Below are 24,654 nucleotides of genomic sequence, written 5' to 3'. Positions count from 1 at the left end.
TTATTTTAATTATATCAATTCCCTATCCCTATTTTTTCTATTAGAAATTCAAATCTCTTCCAGCCCGATAGGCTCTATGGTGACTGGAGAACTAGTGAAACTAGGAGAACCAAGGTTTCAGAGTAACAGCCGTGTTAGTCTGTATTCGCAAAAAGAAAAGGAGTACTTGTGGCACCTTAGAGACTAACCAATTTATTTGAGCATAAGCTTTTGTGAGCTACAGCTCACTTCATCGGATGCATACTGTGGAAACTGCAGAAGACATTATATACACAGAGACCATGAAACAATACCTCCTCCCACCCCACTCTCCTGCTAGTAATAGCTTATCTAAAGTGATCACTCTCCTTACAATGTGTATGAAAATCAAGGTGGGCCATTTCCAGCACAAATCCAGGTTTTCTCACACACACACACCCCACACACACACAAACTCACTCTCCTGCTGGTAATAGCTCATCCAAACTGACCACTCTCCTTACAATGTGTATGATAATCAAGGTGGGCCATTTCCAGCATAAATCCAAGTTTAACCAGAACGTCTGGGGGGGGGGGGGTAGGAAAAAACAAGGGGAAATAGGCTACCTTGCATAATGACTTAGCCATTCCCAGTCTCTATTTAAGCCTAAATTAATAGTATCCAATTTGCAAATGAATTCCAATTCAGCAGTTTCTCGCTGGAGTCTGGATTTGAAGTTTTTTTGTTTTAAGATAGCGACCTTCATGTCTGTGATTGCGTGACCAGAGAGACTGAAGTGTTCTCCGACTGGTTTATGAATGTTATAATTCTTGACATCTGATTTGTGTCCATTTATTCTTTTATGTAGAGACTGTCCAGTTTGACCAATGTACATGGCAGAGGGGCATTGCTGGCATATGATGGCATATATCACATTGGTGGATGTGCAGGTGAACAAGCCTCTGATGGTGTGGCTGATGTTATTAGGCCCTATGATGGTGTCCCCTGAATAGATACGTGGGCACAGTTGGCAACGGGCTTTGTTGCAAGGATAGGTTCCTGGGTTAGTGGTTCTGTTGTGTGGTATGTGGTTGCTGGTGAGTATTTGCTTCAGGTTGGGGGGCTGTCTGTAGGCAAGGACTGGCCTTGAACCAAGAAAGTGACAGTTCAGCAACTGAGTGGAAGACATTTTTAGTCAGGCTGTTTAAGAACTTTTTTGTTTGTTTGTTCAGAGTTTTTGGCCAGCTATTTAACATCAATGAGTAATTTAAGGGAAGGGTAGTTTAGTGGTTAAGACACTTATGTGGGACTCTGGAGACTGGCTGTGCCACAGACTCTCTGTGTTTCAATTCTCTGTCTGTAAAATGGAGATAATTCCTTTCCCCCCACTCTTTAGTCTTGTTTATTTAGCCAATGAGCTCTTTGGGGCAGTGGGCGTTGTACTATATATATGTTGTCTGCAGTGTTGTTGTAGCCATGTTGGTCCCAAGCAGGGGTGTGTACAGGAATAAAAATTTGGCCGCTTTTGGATGGGCACTTTCTGTGCCCCGCAGGACCAGAGGAGCTGGCTTGTCCCTCTCCCCTGCAGCCAGAGGAGCTGACTCTCCCTCCCACGGCCAGGCCGGTGGAGCTGGCTCTACTCCCCACCCTCCACAGCCCCGGGCCAGTGGCGCTCACTCTCCCCCAGCAGCTGGAGGAGCTGGTTTCCCCCCGCCGTGGCTCCAGGGTCAGAGGAGCTGTCATCTCCCACCCCAGCCCAGGGCCAGAGGAGCTCGCACTCCCTGCCCCAGCTCTGGAGTTCTCTGCCCCTACCAATTGGGGGAGCAGGGGGGGACACGTGCCCCTGCTTGCCCCCACCCCCTCCTTGCACACTCCCCTGGTCCCAGGACAAGGACTAAGAGGTCAAATATGAAGTGACTACTGTTTTGTGAAAGCTGTTCACCCATGGGTTATATGGTCTTTTTGCCTTTTATCATTTTTTTGAGAGTTCATTCAAGAACATAGTGATATTCTTGTATCACCCACAGAGTTATTTAGTGCACTGGATGAGGTACACCACATGTTGTGATAGGCATGTGGAGGACCCATGGATCTTGAAAGGTGTGTTGTGGGCAGTATTTCATCACAGCACTGCAGAAGGTCCCTGGGGATGGGGTTGCAGAGTTTCTCTTGGAGTTGTTTGGGGAAAGATTTGATGATATCCTTAAATTCTTGGGTGAATTATGGTATGGGGTATTCTTTGAGTTCTTTATAGCAGGTGGTGTCAGAGAGTTGTAGGTTGGCCTCATTGATGTAATCATCCTGGTTGTCATCACAGAAATCACCTCTACATCAACATCCCTCACGATGATGGCACTGCTCCCTGCCTCAAATAGCCACAAGACAATGGAAAACATTCAGATATCCACCCCAAACACATCGCCAAACTCATCCATTTCATCCTCACCCATAAAAATTTTACATTCAGCAACAAGCACTGTCCAAACCATGAGAATAGCCATGGGGACTAGAATGGGTCCCCAGTAAGCCACCTTGAAGAAGAATTATTGGACAAATGCACCATGAAACCAATGATATATCTCAGTAACATCAATGATATTTTCATCCCCTGGACAGACAACCTATACTCCTGCACAGATTTCCACCACAACTTCACCCTCTCTCTAGAACACTTCCAAACCAACATCAGCTTCAACAATGGAATCCTACAGACAACTATATACAAGAAACCCATAGATCACCACACGTACCTTCACAGATCCAGTAACCACATCGAGCACATCAAGAAATCTGTTATCTACAGCAAAGCTCAGAGATACCACAGAATACGTTCCAAGGAGAAGGCCCAGGACACCTTAACACACTTAAAACCGTGGTCACCAAGCAAGGACACACAAATACCCTGAAAGAACCTGCTTCAATACAGAAGAAAGAAAAAACACAAAAAACACCAATAGCATACCCCAGCAGTCACCTTCCATCCCACACTGGAATCCATCTGGGGTGTCATTAAACTATTATAACTGATACTCAGTGGGGACCGCATCCTTAAAGAAATCTTTCCCAAACTCTCTCTTTGCACCTCCAAACAAGCCCCCAGCCTTGCCAAGCCCATCATCAGAAGCAAGCTGACCAAGACACGCTATCTCAAAGCAGCACCAGACTGCCAAAACCTACAGAATATCTCCATTGCTACGATGATCAAGACGCTCCACAACCCATCATTCAGGATTCTTGAGTCCTACACATGCCTATCACAATATGTGGCATACCTCATCACGTGCACTAAATGCCCCAATAACAACTATGTGGATGAAACGAGAGAATCACTAGACTCTCGAATGAACTCACACAGAAAAATGATAAAAGACAAAATGACAATATCACTCATGGTCAAACACTTTTCACAAAACTATCACTCTATATCTGACCTCTTAGCCCTTGCCCACAAAGGCAACCTACCCAACACCTTCAAAAGATGAGCCTGGGAGCTTAAATTCATAACATTGTTTGACACTAAAAGCCATGGACTCAATAAAGACACTGGATTTATGGCTTGTTACAACAAGCTGCAACCCACTAACCCTCCTTTGTCCTCGGACAGCAGAGGTGTTAACTGCCCACTTCACCTCGAATGGTCTCTTGCAACATGTACATAAGAACAACCATCAGATTAAAGGTCCATCTAGCCCAGTATCCTGTCTTCCAGCAGTGGTCAGGATACTGGGTTAGATTTTAGTAAGAGTATGATTACCTGTTCTGATCCATTCCCGATCGCCCATTCCCAGCTTCTGGCAAAAACATAACTCCTTATGCTTAACAATGTGTTCCACCTTGTATTTAGCTGTGACACTCTGGAGTACCTTTCCCAGACCTGAAGATGAACTCTGTGTAAGCTTGAAAACGTGTCTCTTTCACCAACAGAAGTTGTTGGTCCAGCAAAAGGTATTATCTCTCAACCACCTTGTCTCTGTACTATATATACATATAGCGTCTAGCACCAGGATTTTAGTAAGAGTATCTAGGTGGTACTATAAACACAAAATAAATAATCTGGGATCCAGGATGTCTTTGTTAAAGACAGAGCACTTTCACCTTTTCCATTAAGTTGTTAAATTGGCAAATACAATTAGATCTTCTCTTCACTGGCTGTAAAACTCTTATTAATATGGTTCAAACATAGTTGTAGCAAAATTGAGTTCAGGATAATTGTAAGGCTTGTCTCAAACAGTTTTTTTAAAGTGTACATCTAATGCAGTTCTGCCCCCACCTGCATTTGTGCAGACCACTCATACTATTGTAAACCAGTTCTCATTGCACAGGAGTTTCAATCATGTTTTAAAAGTTTTAAAATGCAATTCTACAGACAGTAAAGCAGGCGCTATTTGAATCAATTTGTAGTAACGTTTACTTTTAGAATATAAAAGAGCTTTTTATCTTTCCACAAGCATACCTATCACAATAATTCAACTTTTATTAACATTAAAAATACACAGTTTTCTAAAAAAAAGAGTATGCTCCCCAATCAAGTTTCTTTGATAATTGGTGGAGGGTATTTACCCAGCATTCAAATTCCCAATATGCAAGGTTTTCAGATATGCTTATTTTCCCAGTTTCTAGAAACAGTTCCATCACAATGAACAATCCTTTTTCATAATTTATCAAAATATTTTTAAAAATCCATTAAAAGATATCAGAAAGGCACAGCTGACAAAAACAAGGTAATTTATATTCAATTTAGATGGAATAGATTCCCTTAGCTCAACAGCAATCTTTTAAACTGGGCTGTCCAGTTCAGGGAAAATCAGCCCTACACAAACGCTTTGGTGGTTTTGGTTTACAAACGTCTCATAAAGCAGAACTGAGAAGGAAACTAGATAAAGTAAGGTGCCCTGAGAGGAGGTTTGATATCTAAACAAAATAAAAATAACTTGGGACAATAAAATGGATAACAGACACAAGTTTGCACCCACAGGGAGAAAGAAAGTGCCAAGCAAGATGGCTGCAGAGGTCCCAGCTACAAAAGCAGAAATTGGTGAAATAAAGCACTCAAAGCAAGACATGCTAGACTAGAAGCCCTGGAAAACCTTGCCAGGTTTTGAAGCTTCTGAAATTTAGAGAAAAGTGACAGCGTGAAGCCCTCTAAACTGTTACGTTAAAATCCAATTAATTTGAGACTCAAGCCAGAAAATGATTCTTTATACACAGAGCAGCGCTACCGCATAGCTCAGGGAAAAGAATGGATGTGAATGACAGAGGGAAGATCCAACAGGTACCAGGAATAAAAATAAATAACTAAGAGTTTGAATCTGAAGGACAAACCGGGTGGCTTTTTACAGACTTGAGTAAAGTAAAATTTCCTTACTGATACAAACATTCATCACTAAAGAAACTGACATTTCTGCCCTTCAAAGTTCAGGGTTATATACAAAGGACTTTTATATTTTCAAACTCAAAGCCTGCTCCAAAACTGTTGTATAGACTTAAAACAAGAAGTGTGGCAGAAGATATGGGCTCCTTATACAAGAGAAAGGAGACTGAACTTTTGTTATGTATTAGCTCTAACCTTATGCTTTAGTTGGAAGCATGCAGAGTTTGGCTTAATGTTACAGTTAATGGTTCTAATATTTTCAGTTTATGCTCTGTTATTGTAACAGATTATTTAACAGACTTTTCCAGAACATGAAAGAACTTTTCCTTCATGAAAGACCATTATTTCTCACTCCTTACAGATTTAGAGACCAATTCTTACTCAAGCAAGTACTTTGATAGGATTATTAATTTGCAACCCCTCAAAAACATGGTTGCCTGAAACAGCTTCCAATCTTATATCATGTGACAAAATAAAACGAAGTGGGGAAGGGGTTCAGAGAGAAAAACAATAGAAATCACAGCAATAAGATTATACAGTTACTCAGCAAAGGTAAGTGCATAGCATGTCTGAACAATTTTTTAAAATAGTTTTTAATCAATATGCTACTTAAATAAAAATAAATGGTCTTGGCTGACTCGCTTCTTGTGGGTTTCATGTTAGAAGTGGTGCTTTTAGGAGGGATTTGAACAAGGGGAGAGCGATGACCTGGCAAATAAGTTTGGGGAGCATATTCTGCACATAGGTGGCAGTGTGGAAAAAGGTACGGAGTGAGCACTAATTATGAGGGTTTGCACGATTGGACCCTTATTAAGGAGACAAGAGGTAGCTGAGATGCATGCACACACTTCTGTCAATATATTGAACCTATTGCTGATACAAACAACAGCTGAAATTATAACTGAATGGTTAGAGGAAAATAATTATCCTGTGTCTTTATATTATGTATTCAGTAGTACTTTGGGCCTGATATGATTTTAAGACCGCATCATCTAATCCTGCTCAGAGCTGGTTTAATAAACACAGACAGTAATACCCAATATGAAGGCTGCCATTTTATATTAAGGCTCCCAAAGTGACTAATTCTGGTAGAGCTGATGCAGCGCAAGCAACAGAAGAATTTTTTTGAAAGTTATCCTGATGTAGACTGGGACCTTCTGTAGGAATGGGTTTGTTTGTGCCTTGTGTGTAGTAGTGTGTCGGGGTGTACAGCACTGTGTTCCCCTCTCCCTTGGGTATGGTGAGTTTTCTATATCTGCACAATAGTTTCATTTGTAGGAATGGGTTATTTTGGGTCACAGTCTCTGCCTGCAGGGACAGGAAGAGAATCCCTCCCCTTGAAAAGATTTTGAAAGAGGGATATTTTCCTGTGTGTTTTACACTCCCTAGAACGTATAGGTGGGATTTTACTCTCTGTATGTGTGCATCTATAAAAAGCATTGTCTACTCTAGAAACTCAGAAATAAAATTTCTGTTAGTTCCACTAAAATGGTGTGAGCATAACAGAGGAAAGTGTACACAAGCTTCCCATGGCAGGACCAATTTTTACCATTGTTCAGTTACAGTTGCTTTTACCATTAATTACAATGGCAGTAAAGAGGTCCAGCCGTTGAAACCTTGTCTACACAACATCTCTCAAGAATGTTAAACCTAGTGGGAATTTTCCCCCAAAATTTCTATAGCGTAGACACAGTCTCTCCATCAAGGAAAAGGGGAGGAGGATGAAGTTGTTGCGAGTTACACCGCGCCTCCTTGGACAAGGAAAATGACAGTGTTCGTCACTGTCCGTCTCCCAGGGATCAGTGATTTTGTTGTGTGTGTTACACCTTCTTCCCCTAGGGGAGCCCAGCAGCGGGCGTTAGCGTCTCCCGAGCAGGGGAGTGTGGAGAGAAGATCATTTTGCTGTATAGGTTTGTTACAGTCGGTCTCCGGGGTGGGGGGAGGACTGTGTCTCTCTCGGGGGCGGAGGAAGGATTCTGCTAAGTGGTGTTTTTGGTAAGGCTGCCGCCTCCGGGGAAAGATACGTTAGTGGGTTTTACAAGGAAACTTTCACCGCCACGCCACCTCCCCTTCCCTACACAGGCATTCACTAGCCGCCGCCAGGCACAGAGTGGCGAACTCACTCACTCACCTCCGCTCAGCAGCGTGCAGGCAGCCCTGGGCGCCGCCATCTTGAACAGATGGGCCAGCGTCACGTGGGCACGGGCGGCTGGGGTGGGGGTGGGGGACCTGCCCGGCGGGAGGGGCGCGCAGCGCACGCACAGCCCGCCCTCCAGGCTGGTCGCGGCTAAGCGATGCTGCAGCGCCCCGGCCCCCAGCCCAGCCTGGCTGAGCCACTCTGCCCGCCGGGCTCGGAGCAGGGAGCGCCTGGGGCTTTGCCCCGCTCTCAGCCGGCCCGGCGGTCCCTGGAGCGCGGCTTTCCTGGCCGAGGTTCCTCGGAGAACGGAAGCGGGAGAGCGAGGTTAGAGGAGAGCCCGCCCCCGCCTGGGGCTGCCCCTCGCCCCGCCCCGCCCGCTGCCCCACCGGCCTGCCGCCGCCTGGGCTAGCTGAGGGCCACTGTCAGGTGTCATCATGCGCCCTGGTCACTCGGCTCCTTGCCCAAGGCCTCGAGCCCCCGCGGCCCGCTCCGAGAGTGCTACGCTTCGCAGGGCAGAAGGCCCCAAGCCGCCTCCCTACAGCCCCCCGCTGAACGGGTCGCTGGTGGCCCACCGCCCTTTCCCGAGCCCTCCCTTCCCTTCCTCCGCACCCCCCTCCTTACTGCCAGTGCTCACAGGGGAAAGTCATGAGCCTGCTGCGGCCTCCTGCTTCTAAGCCGCTGTAGCACTGGAGGAGGCAGCTAGCTTGGCCTCGCCCCTGTTACAGCCGCTTTTGCAGGCATCCAACTGAGCTCCTCTTGCTAATATTGAGGTTGGACAGCTCTTAAAGTGAGGAGGTGGAACAAGCAGCACTGGAACCTGCCAGACGGTCTCTGAGCTCCATTCAGAAAGTGCTTCACAGAGCAGGGCTTGAAAACTTTCCCAAGGCCCCGTCTCCACTGGCAAGTTTGTGCGCAGTAAAGCAGCTTTGAGTGCTGTAACTCCCGAGGCGTACGCACTGCCAAGCCACATAGTGTGCAGAAACCGCGCAGATGCAGTGCTCTAAAAAAACCACCCCAAGGGACGTAGAGCTTTCTGCACCAGGGCTACAGCACTGCAGTGCCCGTGTAGACACCGTGGTGATTACAGAGCTGCGCCTGGAACTCCAGGAGGTGTCCCACACTGCCTGTTCTCACCTCTCTGGCCATGGGTTTGAACTCAGCTGCCATGCCCTCAGGTGATCAACTGTCAGCCCTATCCCGCACATTCCTTTGCAAATTTGAAAGTCCCCTTCCTGTTTGCTCAGTGATGCGTGCCGTAGTCACAGTGCATCTTTCCAGGTGGGCATGCCTGATCCATGCACCAGGCGATCCTCTGCTTAGAGCAATGCCAAGCTGCTGGACCTCCTCGGCATTTGGGGAGAGGAGGCAGTGCACTCACAGCTGTGCTCCAGCCATCAGAATTATGATACCCACGGTGCATTTCTAGATGCATGACAAAAAGGGGCCACGACTGGGACACCCTGCAGTGCAGGGTCAAAGTGAAGGAGCTGCGGAATGCCTACCATAAGGCACAGGAGGCAAACCGCCACTCCGGTGCTGCGCCCACAAGCTACCAGTTCTACAAAGAGCTGGACACAATACTCTGTGGTGACCTCACCTCCACTGCAAAGGAGCCTGTGGATACTTCGTTGGCTTGTGTGCCAATCGAGAGTGGACCGATCCAGGAGGAGGCGGCAATCTTGGACCAAGAGGGGGAGGGGTCCCAGAGGCAGAGGATGACTTGTAGGCCAGAGATGCATGCAGTCAGGAGCTCTTTTCTACCCTGGAGGAGCTTAGCCAATCACAGCAGTCGGATCTTGGCAAAGCACAAACAGGAGAGGAGGCCCCTGGTAAGTGGATCTGATTTTGGGAATTACTGAAGCGAGTTGTTGGGGGTAGGAGAGTTGCAGAAAGCAGGCTTGACTCCCACCTCATGCCTAGTCTGAACGGCAGAACAGGCTGTTGATACACTCCCTCACTTCATGGGAATCTCCCTCAGCTCTCCAGGAAACTCTCGTGGAGATACTGGGCAATCTACTGCTACAGTTTCTTCAGCAGAGCTGCTTTTTTTTCTTGCCCCATGAACGGTAACTTTCCCGTGCCTCTTTGTCATGACGGGTGGGGGGAAATTGCTGCCCACAGGCTAGCTGCATAGGTGCCAGGGCGGAAGCTAGAGGCTTGGAGAAGACCCTCCCTTGATTCGCTGCTCCCTTGACCCTCAGCAGCAAGATATCTTCTATAATGATCATCTCCTGTGGAAAGTGTGGGGACAGGAATGATTATCAGGTCCACCCTACAGTGCTGGCTCTCGCCAAGAGCCACGTGCCCAGAGTACAGCAGGGTCCGGGAACAGTGATTTACCCTGCCCCTGCAGCTACTCACCATTTTGGGGGTCTTGTGGCTCATGGGTGCTTGCCTGGGGTCAGCCAGTTAGTGACAGGTGTGAGAGTACTGGCTGTGTTTTAAAGTACTGAATCAGTGTTGTCTGTGTTGCAAACAATACTGCTTCTGTAAAATGTTGCATTTAAACTTCACAGAGATGACCTTCGGAGCACAGCCTCCCTCTTTGTTATCGGCGGCAGAATGGCTGCGCAGAATTAGAAAGCGTCCAAGAAGAACTACGGAGGACTTTATGCATGAGGTTATTATGCACTCCACCACAGAGAAAAAATAACTGAAGGAGCAGCGGGACAGCGAGAAGAGGGACCGAAAGGACAACGCGGCACACCAGAAAGAAGCTATGGAGTGCCAAGTAGTCACACTAGAGGCAATACTAGCTCTTCAAACCAAGCAGCTCCGCGCCTGCCCTCCCCTGCAGGCGCTGTCACAAAACTCTTTCCCATGCACCTCCCACACACCAGCAACACACGGTTATCAACCTCCTGGCTCCACTCTCTACCCATAGCATTCCACTCCTCCCTCCTCACAATCCAGCAGTGTGGACTCCCACTACCCACTGCACTCAACACCTATCCATCTGCAGTTTGGTTCTGCTGAAGTACAGCACCCGCTGCATCATACTCCAAAGGAGAAGGTTGGGTATGATCCCTGGACATACACAAATCTGTAGCCATCCCAGGACCCCTCCTCCTCCTCTTGAGACCTTCCCTTCCCCCATGTCCACAGATTTTTTTTATTTGACTCCTCTGGTGGTTGTTTTTCAATAAAAGAATTGTGTTTGTTTGAAAGCAATCTTTATTCTATTAACTGAAAGCAAAAACAGCACTGCAAAACAACATACAATTATGTTAAGGCCTCTTCTTGCATCATGTGCACCAATCACCTACTAGCATTACAAGCACTGCAATCCCGAGCATAGCAACAAATATTAGTAGCTTTCAACATCAAATTGCTGCCTCAAAGCATCCCTGATCCTTATGGCCACACGCTGTGCCCCTCTAATAGCCCTGGTCTCTGGCTGTTCAAACTCAGCCTCCAAGCGCTGAGCCTCTGCGGTCCAACCCTGAGTGAAGCTTTCACCCTTCCCATCACAAATATGGAGTGTACAGCACGCGGCTGTAAGCATAGGAATATTGTCATTGGCCATGTCCAGCTTCCCATACAAGCATCGCCAGCGGGCTTTTAAATGGCCAAATGCACACTCCACAGTCATTCTGCACTTGCTCAGCCTGTTGTTGAACCGCTCCTTGCTGCGGTCAAGTTGCCCTATGTATGGCTTCATGAGCCACGACATTAAGGGGTAGGCTGGGTCTCCCAGGATCACAGTGGGCATTTTGAGTTCCCCTATGGTGATCTTCTGGTCAGGGAAGAAAGTCCCTGCTTGCAGCTTCTTGAACAGGCCAGTGTTCCCTTCTGGACCAGCCTGCATTAATGTCTGAAACGCCCACGGTGATCCACAAGCGCCTGGAGAACCATTGAGAAATACCCCTTGCAATTAATGTACTCAGTGGCTAGTTGGTCTAGTGCCAGAATTGGAATGTGTGTGCCATCTATCACCCCTCTGCAGTTAGGGAAGCCCATTTGTGCAAAGCCATCCACAATGTCCTGCACATTGCCCAGAGTCATGGTCTTTCGGAGCAGTATGTGATTAATGGCCCTGAACACTTCCATCAACACGACACCAACAGTCGACTTTCCCACCCTGAATTGGTTAGCGACCAATCAGTAGCAGTCTAGAGTAGCCAGCTTCCACAGTGCAATCAGCACGCGCTTCTCCAATGACAGGGCAGCTCTCATTCTCAAGTCCTTGCACCACAGGGCTGGGACAAGCTCATCATGCAGTCCCATGAATGTGGTTTTCCTCATGCAAAAGTTCTGCAGCCACTGCTCATCATCCCAGACATGCATCACGATGTGATCCCACCACTCAGTGCTTGTTTCCTGAGCCCAAAAGTGGCGTTCCACTGTGGTCAGCACCTCCATGAATGCCACTAGCAATCTTGTGTTGTAGCTAGTGTTATACCAATAAAATAAAAACCAGCAGGATCTTATTAAAGGGGAAAAGGCAAAATACCACATTTATTGTGAATACAGAAAGAATCATAGTAAGCAGTTAGTTATAGCTATAACATTCCATTCAATCTCATATTTATTCACACATTCATTCACACACACACACACACACACACAGGTTCTGCAAGGTTGTTATCATATAGTTACCAGCCTTAGAGTTGCTCATGCCAAGCCACTGGCCAGGTGGCCTGGACATGAGGAGGGAGCAGGGCCTCGTCAGATGCACATCTGATGCTCCTGGAAGTTGGTTTGCAGAATCAGACCCCAAACTTCTCACTTTCTAGAGTCCATTTTTATAGGAATTTCTTCTTATGCCAGTCTATGGGAATTGCTTCATCATGCTGTTGCTGAATCAATCAGCAGATGTCACATTCCTGACGGCTCCGTGCTGCCAGATGTTATCTTGTTCTTTGGTTCTCCCATTCTTGAGGCTGTTGGGTGGATTCCAGTCTGCCCTCTGGGGGTCCTCTGGTTATTTCCACTTGACGCCTTCTTCAGCCAATGGACACTGCATTCTTTGGCTGGCACCTCCCTGATCATTCAGTTATTATCCACACCAAGCATCCATCCACATACATCCTCTATCTCTATTTTAATCACAATTGTTAACAAAGCGAGATGAATACAACAAAAGGGCAGGGAGTCTCTGGGTGCTGTTTCTGTTGTTACAGAGTATTGCTTTGAGTCTTTGTCTGTGTGAGTGGTGGTTGTTACAAAGAATTGCTTTGAGAACAGACTCTGTCTTAGAATGTACTAACACAATTAGCAGCTTGCAAGTTTCACACATAGAGGGAGAGAAACAGTACCAAAAACCAAAAGACCTCTTAATTAGTAATACCCTGGAATTTAAACTATAGGGAATCAAACTCATTTGTGATTTTAATACAGAACTTCTTTAATATGATCCAACACTAGTGTGCATGGCAAGATCAATGTCGAACTCCTCTTGCCTTTGTAGTTTAAGGAATAACTCCACTACCACTCATACTGGCAGCATACTGGTCAGCAGTTCGGGATCCATTCCTGCAGCCTGAAAGAGGCAGGGCAGGGCGCACAGTACACAAACCATTGAAAGATGGCACCAAATGCAGACTGAAGCCCAGGGATTGCTGGGATGCGAAGCAATGCATGACGGGGCATTCGGACAGGACCCAGGATGCCCCGCGATCCCTTCCACCTTCGCAGAATTCTTAGTGGCAAAAGAGAAAGGTGCTCTGTGGAATAGCTGCCCAGAGTGTACCGCTCCAAATAGTGCCGCAAGTGTGAACACGCTATTGCACAGGCAGCTGTCAGTGTGAACACACAACAGCAGTTTTCCTTCAGCGCTCTCTGAGCAGCACTGTAACTGTCGGTGCTGTAACTTTGCAAGTGTAGACGTGCCCTAATATACACTGCCAGTAGTTGGTTGCCTACAGAGTGGCAAGCTTGGCCTGCTGGGAGCATTGGAGTCTGTTCTAAAGCTGATATTGAAAAGTACTGCTGAATTTCTCTTGTGTGCTGTAATTTAAATCATATTGAGTCTTTGCTTCTAACAAAGTTAGCTTGATTAGGGACGCTGCTGTAAGCTGTATGAAGTAGTCCCACTTATTATTCAAGTCATGAGTATTCTCCGTTTTTTCATAGCTTTGAATGGCAATGATGGGAAGTAAAAAAAAAACAAAAACAGAAATAGGATTTAGTCATTTTTAACCAGTAGGTGAATCAGTGTGGCAGAGTGATTCCTAAAGAGAAATTACAATCCACAGGTGAGTTGTATCTATACCACACTCCGTAATACTAGAAATGATGTATAATTTCCCCTTTTAGAATTTTCTCTATCTCATTTGCTTATATCAAGTAAGAACAGTCTATGGAACAAACCCTGGACATGAAGCAGTCACATGAGAGGACAAAAGTCTTCACTGGAGCCACAGTTTTATTTACTACTGTCAAGGTTCCTTCCCCACTCTGAACTCTAGAGTATAGATGTGGGGACCTGCATGAAAACCTCCTAAGCTTACTTTTACCAGCTTAGGTTAAAACTTCCCCAAGGTACAAACTATTTTATCTTTTGCCCTTGGACTTTATCGCTGCCACCACCAAACATGTAAGAAGTATATAATTGGGAAAGAGCCCGTTTGGAAACGTCTTTCCCCCCAAAATCCTCCCGACCCTTACACCCCCTTTCCTGGGGAAGGTTTGATAAAAATCCTCACCAATTTGCATAGGTGAACACAGACCCAAACCCTTGGATCTTAAGAACAATGAAAAAGCAATCAGATTCTTAAAAGAAAAGAAAAAGTAAAAAGAATCACCTCTGTAAAATCAGGATTGTAAATACCTTACAGGGTAATTAGATTCAAAACATAGAGAATCCCTCTAGGCAAAACCTTAAGTTACAAAAAGACACAAAAACAGGAATATCCATTCCATTCAGCACAGCTTATTTTCTCAGCCATTTAAAGGAATCAGAATCTAACGCATAGCTAGCTAGATTACTTACTAAGTTCTAAGACTCCATTCCTGTTCTGTCCACGGCAAAAGCATCACACAGACAAAGAAAGCCTTTGTTTCTCCCCCCCTCCAGCTTTTGAAAGTATCTTGTCTCCTCATTGGTCATTGTGGTCAGGTGCCAGCGAGGTTATCCTAGCTTCTTAACCTTTATAGGTGAAAGGGTTTTTCCTCTGGCCAGGAGGGATTTTAAAGGTGTTTACCCTTCCCTTTATATTTATGACAACTACATAAACTTTGCTTAATCCATGCAGAATCATGAAAGAGATGCCTAAAACTAAAACAAGTTTGTTGTATTTTAGTCCAGCTAGTTACTTCATCTACAGTCACTTACTGCAACACAGCCAAACATCATGCAATAAAAATTAAACACCTAAAAAAACCAAACTAGCTACTTACTATAGAGCAGAGGTTCTCTAACTGTGGTCCATGAACCACCAGTGGTCAACAAGCTCCATTCAGGTGGTCTGCAGATAGTTCCCTCTAAGGTGTGCACCTGGGTTGCCGCACACAAGAGAATGAAGGGCCACTTACCAAATTAGTGGATCCACACAGGCATGGCTCCACTAATTAGGTGCCTGGACCCTGGAGAAGACGCACATGTAATGTGAGGTGGTGGCCTTGGGGGGAATAGGAGGCAGGTGGGAGGGGGCAGTGTGGTGAGAAAAGGAGGTGGGGGGAATTTGGGATGTGCAGGCCTGTGGGGGCCAGAGAAAGGTGACTTTCCTCAGCTCCAGGGCTGCAGCTGTCGGGGAGAGACAGCCCTCCTTCCAAGCCTCAGCTCTGGCTGCCGTGGAGGGGAAGAGAGGGCACATCCATCGTATTAGAAAGATAAAACTACTGATATTAAAATATGAGTTGTGTGCTTTTATTTGTAGAACAAAAAAAATGTTAATTATTGGGTTTTTTTTAATATAGCTCTTTTATCCAAAGCGCTTTACTATAGTTAGCTAATGGTACAAACAACATTGGGAAAGATCATTAAGTGGTCCGGCGAGACCCTCAGCAATTTTCAAGTGGTGTGTGGAAAAAAAAGGTTTGAGAACCACTGATCTAGATGATGAACCCAACAGCTCTAAGGCAAACATATCAAGCACAAAGGGATCAAATACCCAACTAATAAGAGGAATGGGGAGCAATTAGGGTAGCAGCTACAAAAGGAAAGGGAGGGAACCCAAAATTCAGAAGTGACAAATAGTCCAAGAGGGTAAAAATATCCAAAAACTTGCAGTATGTTTTAACATCAGCTGTGGGGGAGGGGTGGATTGCTCCTGCAAACTTCCATCAGATAAGAGTAGATGGCTAAAACTTTGTATTTATTTCCTTGCTTTGTTCTTATTGTCTCTGGGTGCATATACAGATTCTTAAAAAGTAGTTTACTAGAAAGAGGTTAAAAACAAGAGAAACACCATCAATGCAATCAGCCCCCCACCCACTCATGGAAAAATATATGAACTTTACCCTGCACTCTCAAGGACAGACTACCTACTGAACCAGCGAGGGGGCAACTTCAAAAGTTGAGGGCCTCCTATTCAAAACAATGTGCAACCCATCCCCCACATGTTCCTGTTTAAGGACTGTTAGCTAAAGTGTATCAGTTGATCATATACCTCATATGCAAACCATGTAGTTCTTTAAAGCTCAGTAGCAGTACCTTGTATTGCCCCCAGATATGAACAAGTAAGCTAATCCATTCCTTACATCAAGACTCACTAAGCAGATGAGATGCTACATTCTGTATCAGTTGTAGCCTGTGACTTGTCTTCAAGGGTAGCACTATAATAATCCAATGTGGAGATGAAAGTGGCAAGATCCAAATCAAAGAGAAGTTGAGCTAAAATAGATGAAAAATGGAGTTTCCCCCACTCTTACCCATTGCTACCTCGTAGGACTCAAGGAATTCCCCTACGCATAGGGGCAGAATCCAACACCTCCGTATGGCTGCTCCTTCAGCCAAACGGCATGATCTCTCTTCCACTGGATTGAGCTTCAGCCTGCTTGCTTCATCTTGGCAAGGCACTTGGAAAACAGACATCTCACCTTTGGTTCAATTAAAGAAATGTAGAGCTTCATGCAACCTGCACAATGGCCACCCAGCTCAAAGTATCTTACATACATGCTGAAATGGGGGGAGGGCTGCATGCCAGAACAACTACAGAACTTCAGAATAAAGTTTATGAACGGCATTACATGGTGGGGTTGTCTGCAATAGCAGATGACTGGGCCTTCAGGTCCTATATCCTTAGGTTCCTATGTAATCCGTGTGTGTAGGTGTGTGTGGGGGGGGGTGCAGATAGGTAATTAGCTATCACTATTCTCTGGAGTTTTTCTAATGGGCAGAAACAGACACTATTCAAATGCAATTCTGTGCTTTCTTGCCAGGGGCCATAGATGACTCAAGAAAATCTGTCAGTCAGTCTTATCGAGTGCTGCTGTAGTAGACCAATGACAGAGGTTAGCTTGATCTCCATGAGCCTGAAACCTAACTGACAAGAACCAAGGAAATCCAAGGATTCCAGATATGCCACAACTGTCTTGCAATTACCTTGCCAACAGAGGGCAGATTTTGGAACTAGTACATGTGATTATATACTACTGCTAAGACTGAATTGTTTCATTTTTTGTATGGAAAGTCAAGTGTGGATCAGAAGACTGGCATGCCCAGCTTCTTTTCCATTATCCTAAAGAACAAGTGCAACTTCTGGATCAGTTTCAAAGGAAGCCCAATTAGGAAATCATTATAGTAGTCTTAAATTTGTGCTTAGATGAGGATTTTTGCTACTCAGTAAGAAAGCACCTATAACCTGTCAGATTTAAGTATAGTCAAACTTTTATACAGATTCAGATACAGTGAAAATAAGTGAGGACCGATCTAGTTGTAGTCAGAAAGGAAGTGCCCACTAAATCTAAGCACATTAAACATAAGGATTTGCATCCTGCTGTGACCAGATACTACTAGTAAACCCACCACCAGAAAAACTTTGATTTTGCTACTCTGTTCTTAGATATGGCTTTATTCACAAGTCACTCAAAATCTTCCAAAACCTTTGAAACGATTAGTCAACTTGCTGTGGGAGGAGTTTCCCCTAGGAATTGAAATTAGAGCAGGGGTGTTCAAAACCCACTAGATTTGACCACTAAGGGAAGGATGGGGGAGTTCAGGAGAGGTGTAGGGAAGTATTTAGTCTTGATGCACATGCAAGTTACCTACATTAACATCAAGTGAAAGTCATATGCACATGGCAAGGAAAGAATATACCTATGGTGGGACAACTTTAGGTAGTATCAGTATATAAAATGATTTTTCTCCTAATGGGCATTCAGTATTGAGAGCTCAACATCATCATTTTAAAATGATATTTTCAAAATGAACTGCAAAGCGTTTCTAACAGAAATTGTTTCTAAATGAGTGATAAACCAAACATATAAAATAGACAAAGATTACAATAAATTTTGACACCACATAAAAAAAAATACAGCCCTTTCACTTACCTAACAGGTTTTAGGTTAAGATTAACATGAAATAGATAAACTAAGCAGGGAACATGAAAATCTTAAAAGCATGCTTTATTTCAAAAGATAAGCAAAGGCTCAGTGGGAAGGGAGATGAGCATCTTCAAAAATAAATTATATTAAACATGGAGCATCTCCTTCATTATAATGCATTTAGAAACAAGAAGGCAGATGCTGAGCCTTCCCCTCCCCTACTAGATTTCATTTATGTTCACTCAGATTTACTCAGAACAGCCCTAACTAGAGCACATTCTTCTTATTTGAGGCATGTTAACAGCATTACATTTTCTCTGATCGCTAAAGGAAGAAAAGCTGCAGCTGCTGCAGGAACAGACAGCACACAGCCCTGCTCTGCTGTCACCCAGAGCTTTCACAATGAACAAGACAGAACACTGAGGCACATATGTGATCAGCCCAAGTCTTCTGTATGTAATCACCTGCCACAATAATTCTTTTTAAAAGATCTTCCAGCTGAACTGAATTTGTCTAAATCAACATTTTTCTATTAGCTTGCAATATTTTGAAAGGGGTGAAGGGAGGAATTCACCTGCCCTTTTAGATCTGTTTGTGCTGGAGATTTAAACATTTTTAACCTGGGAACCTGAGAATAGTCATAATAGATCAGATCAATGATCCCTCTAGTTATATGGGGCTAACAATGGGACTGCAGAGAAGCCTCATAGATGCTCGTTAGGCTTGGCAGAATTCAGTTTTTGTATATAATTTTTATGGATAATATGGATGTTAAATTTCAGAGTAACAGCCGTGTTAATCTGTATTCGCAAAAAGAAAAGGAGTACTTGTGGCACCTTAGAGACTAACCAATTTATTTGAGCATGAGCTTTCGTGAGCTACAGCATCCGGAACCGATGAAGTGAGCTGTAGCTCACGAAAGCTCATGCTCAAATAAATTGGTTAGTCTCTAAGGTGCCACAAGTACTCCTTTTCTTTTTATGGATGTTAAAGCATTTTTTCAATTTTTATTGATTTAAATTTTCACAGTTGCATAAAATTATGCAGGGTTGTCAGCATCACATCTCTAAATATACAAAATAAATATCCTTAAATCAAGCTCTAAATTCTCAAGCAGCATTCTTCTTACTTTGCATATCTGTTAATTATCATTGATGAAAATATTTTTTATTGGTTTGCATGTACATAGTGAAATTGATGTTTACCAACATTTACTGATAAAAATCAAATCCTTCCAAGCCTGCTTATAGTCCAGTATCTTGTTTCTGACAACAGTCAGTACCAGATGCTTCAGAGGAAGGTGCAATTGACCTGATGATAGACAATTATTTGATAGGTGGAGCAGTTTGAGTAGACATGGTTATTTATATTGGCTCTCCACTTTATTTTTCCTCTTGCATTGTGAAAGTTTTGGGTGGTGAAGAGAAAGCAGCATTCCTATTCATTCAGCTTTCCCTCCTTAGAAATCAAACAAGTGTGATGATGGATAGTGTCCTGTAACACGGCTGCTACTCTGAAACCTGCAAACAAATTGTGCATCTATTAGTATTGCTTTGAATAGTTAGCCTTCCATTTTCAACTACTACTTGAGATTTTTGGGTGAAGGATATCAGTGAGAGCCAATTGTGTGGCTAAAAGCCTGTGCAAGCTAAACAACTGGATAAATGGAAATTAACTACTGAAATCTTTTTCCTCTCCAGTACCTGGTCCAGGACTAGTGCTTGGAATAGCTTAGTGGTCCTAAAGGCACTTGTATTCATCTGTCACAATGTTCCTAGCCAGTGCAGAGATAGACTAATATTTTATCATGCTACCTTCTTTGCCCCACTTAAAATCCAACATTATAGTGACCAGTGCCTTACAAATCAATAGCATTAGAGAACGTTTTGCAGTTTGAAAGCCTCAGTTCCAAGTTTTCAGGTGGTCAGCTTACAGCCATGTATTTCAGCTCCAGCAGTTTGACACACTGCTGAAATCAGATCAGAACTGATACAGGGAGAAAAGGTAGAATGGTAAAATATACAACATTGGATTTAGCTAGCACTTTTCCTCTATAGATCTCCAAGTATTTTTCAAAGAAGGGTAGGCATCATCACCTTTGCTCAGATGAAGCAACAGTCAAAAAGGAAGAGTATCTTGCCCACAAGTTAGAGGCAGAGTTGGGAACTGAACCCAGGTCTCTCTGTATTTAGCTGTGACATTCCAAGTACATTTCCCAGACCTGCAGCACAGGACTGTATAAACTCAAAAGCTTCTCTCTCTCACCAACAGAAGTTGGTCCAATAAACAATATTACCTCATCCACCTTTTGTCGCTAGTATTCTGGGACCAACATGGCTACGCCACCGCATACAACCTATGCTTAGTCCATTTTAAAGTTTAGTATTATGTAACTATTCAGGGTAGGAAACATATGCTGTTTACCTTGAAAAGCTGAAATTCCAAACTTTACCAACTAGTATACAGTTTTCTTTACTAACCCTGATAGAGAGGTTCAGTTTCAAAACTGTTTCTGGTCCCCTGTTCTAGCAGTGCTTTTGGCACTGGTCCAGGACCATGCCAAGTCCCAGTTCTCAAACCAGTATAATTTTCAGCCCCTGCAATAAACAAGAAAAGTTGGGTCCACATTTCTGCATGTATGTACTTATTAAGACAAACATACTTGCTAATTACTTATCTCCTGTTCTGAGTGTCCAACAAACCTTTGCTAAATTGAGTTGCTCTCCCTTCTGTAGGCTAGAATGCAGATCAGAGTACATGTCCTCAAGCAGTTGCTCAGCTTCAGTATAAAGGAACAGCTATTAGAAAAGTATACTCGCAAAGCAGTGACAGTACTTAAACTGTTAGGAGATTGACAAAAGATTAATTTGCAACTGTCTTCAAATAAAAAGTATAAGAGACAGTTGCTATCAGACACTCAGAATCAGAGAAAGGACATTACAAGATAATCTAAATGTCTTCCTTCTTCCAGAGTTCAACAATCCTACTATAAAACAAAGAGCAGTGAATAAATCGATAAAATTATCTGTATAAACAAGAGTAATTCCTACCAAGGCATTACTGTATGCCTCTGTTGAATGTTGCAGAGGATGATAGTAGGTTGGACTGAAACCACATACAGCAGCTTTTTGTATTTCTTCATAGGAGGCATGGACATCTTCTGCCCAGGATATTGCTTCAGATGCAGAGCCTCAGCTACACGAACCTCTATCGATATTACTTTGCGATTTATGCCTCCTTCTCTACCTTGACATCAGATAGATTTCTTTCTTGGCTGCTAAAACTATTTCCTAGTGACTTTTTTGTATTTCTTTTTAGTTTTCAGTATTTGTTGTTTATCCAGAGGTGGTTTCCTCATTGGCGATGTCAGATAGATACCACTCATGTTATAGAATAGTCTCAAAGTACGTGGCAGAGTTTCCTTCTCTCACTGCTCTTAAAACTTCAAAAGCTTTCCTTCTACTGTTTCTAATTCCTGGTTGATGGTATTGCTCTCTTCAGGACAGCAAGTGAAAAAGAAGTTGAGAGGTGTATTGCTCCTCACTTGCCTTTGTCATCATTCTGTGAGTTAGCTGTTTGTTGTGACTCAGGATAAAATGCTGATGCATTTATGCTGCTCATTCAAGATAGACTCACTCAAAACCACCCTGCATCTCAGCTTGTGCTTTTTGTGTAGCGGGGTGTTCTGCATTCACCTGCCGCAAAGCCTTTTCTTCATGTCAAACAGAGTCAATTTGGTAGGACAATGGCTAGCAGGGCAACTGAGAGTAACATAGTTCCTAATAACTACTCTGAAAGGTTGCGGGCCCAGGTAGTCCCATTTGGAGGGTCCTGTCATGGTTTGGACCCCCCTTCTCGGATGCCACCTAATGTACTGGGATTTCACTGAGCCTCCCTGCTCCACTAGCCTGGGCTCTCTCTCCCCGTTTTGCTGAATTAGCCTACCATGCCAGAGGCCGGAGAGCGAGGCACCAGCTATAAAATCACACAGAATCTGCGAACAGCTCTCTATGGGAAGACTCAGCTAGGAAATCGCGAAGCACTCAAGTGCAGCTCCCCTCAGGAAGGTACACCCAAAATAATATTGTCTTGTGCTGTAGAGAAATCTATACAACGTAAGCTAAGAAATTCACCCCCTCCCTCAATGTGGAGGAAGAGACGCACCACTTCTCCCCCCCCCACAGTTAGAAATTGCACAAACTGGGTTTAATAATAAACAAAACAAGTTTATTAACTAAAAAAAGGCAGATTTTAAGTGATTATAATGGATAGCAAACAGAACAAAGCAGATTGCCAAGCAAATAAAACAAAACATGCACACTAAGCTTAAGATCTTAAAGAGACTGGTTTCAACAAAAAGAAAAGGGGTACTAGTGGCACCTTAGAGACTAACCAATTTATTGGAGCATAAGCTTTCATGAGCTACAGCTCACCTGATTTCAACAAGTAATTTCTCACCCTAAATGTTGTTTTAGGCAAGTTGCAGAGTTTCTGTAGCTTCAAGTTCCAGTTATTTCTCTTTACAGACTAGACTCTTCTCTTAGTCTGGACTCAGCCCTTGCCTTTCCCTCAGCTCAGTTCCTTTGTCTCGTCAGGTACTTTCAGCAGTCTTTCTTCTTGGGCAGGAAGACAATGGAGAAGAGTCCTGTTTGCCTTACCTCCCAGCCTTAAATAAGATTTACATAAGGCAGGAATCTTTTGCTTCCCAGTCTTGACCTTCCCCTCCTTTTAGTGGAAAATTACTAGAAGTCCAAGATGGTATTTAGTACCAGGTGACAGGACCACCTGACCTAATAGCGTCACAGCTACGTCACAAGATGCCTCTCAGGAAAGAAAGAGATTAGTATCTCAAAGTCTTATTGTTTCTTCTGAATGGCCCATCAAGCCTGATGGGCTGTTGTCTGGTGGGTGTCTCCCAAATACACACACAGTTGTAATTGTTACATAGTCAATATTCCTAACTTTAGATACAGAAATGACACATGCATACAAATTAGATAATCATATTCAGTAAATTATAACCTTTCCAATGATACCTTACAAGACCCATCTGGCATGCAATATATCTCAGTTATGCCATATCTATATCATAAGCATTAAGACTATGGGGTGTAACATCACAGGTCCTTGCTCCCTCTAAAGACTACAGGGATATGGAATTGGGAACTTGGGGGTAGGAAGAAAGGCAAGTTGTCTGCCTGTAAACCAGCACAGCCAAAAGTCTCTGGAAGAATTTAGTTTCCCTGTCCTGAAATTCAGGCAGAATCATGGAGAGGAAGGGAGGTTGAAAAGACAACCAAGCCACCACCCAAAAAGCTCGTGGGCAAGAGAGTTCTGCGAAGGCCAGGTTCCCTATTCCTTATGCATGTGAACCCTGATGCGGCTAGTGCTGAATCTGCTGTGGGCAGTAGAGCTAAAGCCAGGGATAGGGAGTTGCCTTTTTGTGGTACTGTATGGTTTGGGTAACCCATCCTTTAAATATAGCCAGGTTCTCACTGAGTTGCTGGTTTGGGGGAAGAAGGGCAGAGCAGCTACATGAGATTTTAAGGATTTTCCCCAACAACAGCAGCTTGTCTGCAATAGCAGATGGGAGGGAGGTATGCGGGGTCAGAGCACTGGAATGTTTTCTCAGATTCTGTTCCATTTTCTTGCTTTGTCACAAACTTCTTCAGCCTTGGGTGGGTTAGCAATGGGGTTAGCAATGACTCAGAAGAATCATATTCCGTGCTAGAGGATTTTGTGCTTGCATTTACAAAAAATTTTTTTTTAAAGTTTGTGTTAAACAACATATTTTGCACAGGAAAAACTTATTCTTAAGGTTCCATAGTAACGGGTTACCTGGAACATCCTGTTACTGCTGCAGAGGGCAGGGCAGTTCTCTAATGCCTTCCTGGGGACCAAGACCAGCAACTAGCTGAAGGTCTTGGGCCTAGTCTTTCTCCAAGCCTCATGAAGGGGAACAATTCATCATAGGATGATCAGGCACTAGAAGTAGAATGAAATTATCTTAATGGTTCTGGGAAGTGCACTTCTCTCTCCTCCTGATCCTTTAAAGTTCTTGTATTTAAGGACTATCTTGTGTTTAAGAAGCACTTCTTTTCTGCGCTATTTTAGGCATTTATGATGTCCTCCACTGTTGCAGGGGAAACATGGAACTCTAAACTTGGCACTGCTCAGGTAAGCACAGGAATTGGGTTTTAAAATAATATTTAAAAATGCATTTGTCATTAAATCTACCCATATAATCTGAAAATTAGAGTCTGGTTGTTTTCCAAAAAGCTGTACAAAAATTTGCAATGAGTATTCCACATTTTGATTGTTTTGAACATATTTGCTCCATTTCAAGTAAAAATGTTGGGTTTTTTAGGTGATCACACATAACATGCCGTCTGACAGTCTAGCTGCATTCTCACACATCACCACTAGAATAGGAGTGTGCAACCCAAATTCTGTTCTGTTAAGCCTGTGCAATACCATGGATGGCAGTGGGTTTGCACAGATGTAACAGAAAAGAATTTGACCCTGCAGTTGAACTGCATTAACAATTCTGAAGATGTGAGAGCCAAAATAAAATCCACCTCACTTTCCCATATCTGTTGTTCTTTCTGTATTGCTAGCAGGCATAAAAAGTACTAAAAAAACCCTGTTCTGTAAATGATCAAGCAGCTGGGACTCTGAATTAATACAAGGAGCAGATAATGGTGAGTAAGGTGCTGTTTCTACATAGCTGCTGATCAGAGTAGAACTACATTTAATGCT

General features: G+C 43.9%; 2 protein-coding genes and 1 long non-coding RNA gene across 12 annotated transcripts in view; 2 read left to right on the top strand and 1 right to left on the bottom strand.

Moving 5' to 3' along the window:
* METAP1D (methionyl aminopeptidase type 1D, mitochondrial) overlaps positions 1 to 8,170 on the bottom strand; it is a 73,563-nt gene extending 65,393 nt beyond the window's left edge. The window contains exon 1 of one of the 4 annotated variants that reach the window (XM_084643841.1): positions 8,102 to 8,170. In XM_084643841.1, the coding sequence (XP_084499967.1) occupies positions 8,102 to 8,114 (13 nt within the window). In that variant the 5' untranslated portion in view covers positions 8,115 to 8,170. Of the gene's footprint in view, positions 1 to 7,461; positions 7,812 to 8,101 lie in introns of those variants that run through there. The other 3 variants (XM_084643842.1, XM_084643840.1, XM_084643843.1) reach the window with 3 other exon arrangements.
* Positions 1 to 24,654, top strand: part of LOC311528615 (uncharacterized protein) — a 121,738-nt gene that overhangs the window by 77,741 nt on the left and 19,343 nt on the right. For 6 of the 7 annotated variants that reach the window (XM_084643850.1, XM_084643846.1, XM_084643847.1 and 3 more), the window contains 3 exons: positions 828 to 909; positions 3,804 to 3,904; positions 4,935 to 5,342. In XM_084643850.1, the coding sequence (XP_084499976.1) occupies positions 828 to 909; positions 3,804 to 3,904; positions 4,935 to 5,003 (252 nt within the window). In that variant the 3' untranslated portion in view covers positions 5,004 to 5,342. Of the gene's footprint in view, positions 1 to 827; positions 910 to 3,803; positions 3,905 to 4,934; positions 5,343 to 24,009; positions 24,073 to 24,654 lie in introns of those variants that run through there. The other variant, XM_084643852.1, reaches the window with a different exon arrangement.
* On the top strand, positions 9,169 to 10,634 carry LOC311528616. The gene is made up of 2 exons (XR_014713646.1): positions 9,169 to 9,296; positions 9,984 to 10,634. It is a non-coding gene; the product is annotated as an uncharacterized lncRNA (long non-coding RNA).

Source organism: Lepidochelys olivacea, assembly GCF_965140295.1.
Source record: "Lepidochelys olivacea isolate rLepOli2 genome assembly, chromosome: 11".
In the NCBI taxonomy this organism is placed as follows: domain Eukaryota; kingdom Metazoa; phylum Chordata; order Testudines; family Cheloniidae; genus Lepidochelys; species Lepidochelys olivacea.
Note: the sequence above shows the minus strand (reverse complement) of the source record. Positions and strands in the feature narration are given on the sequence as shown.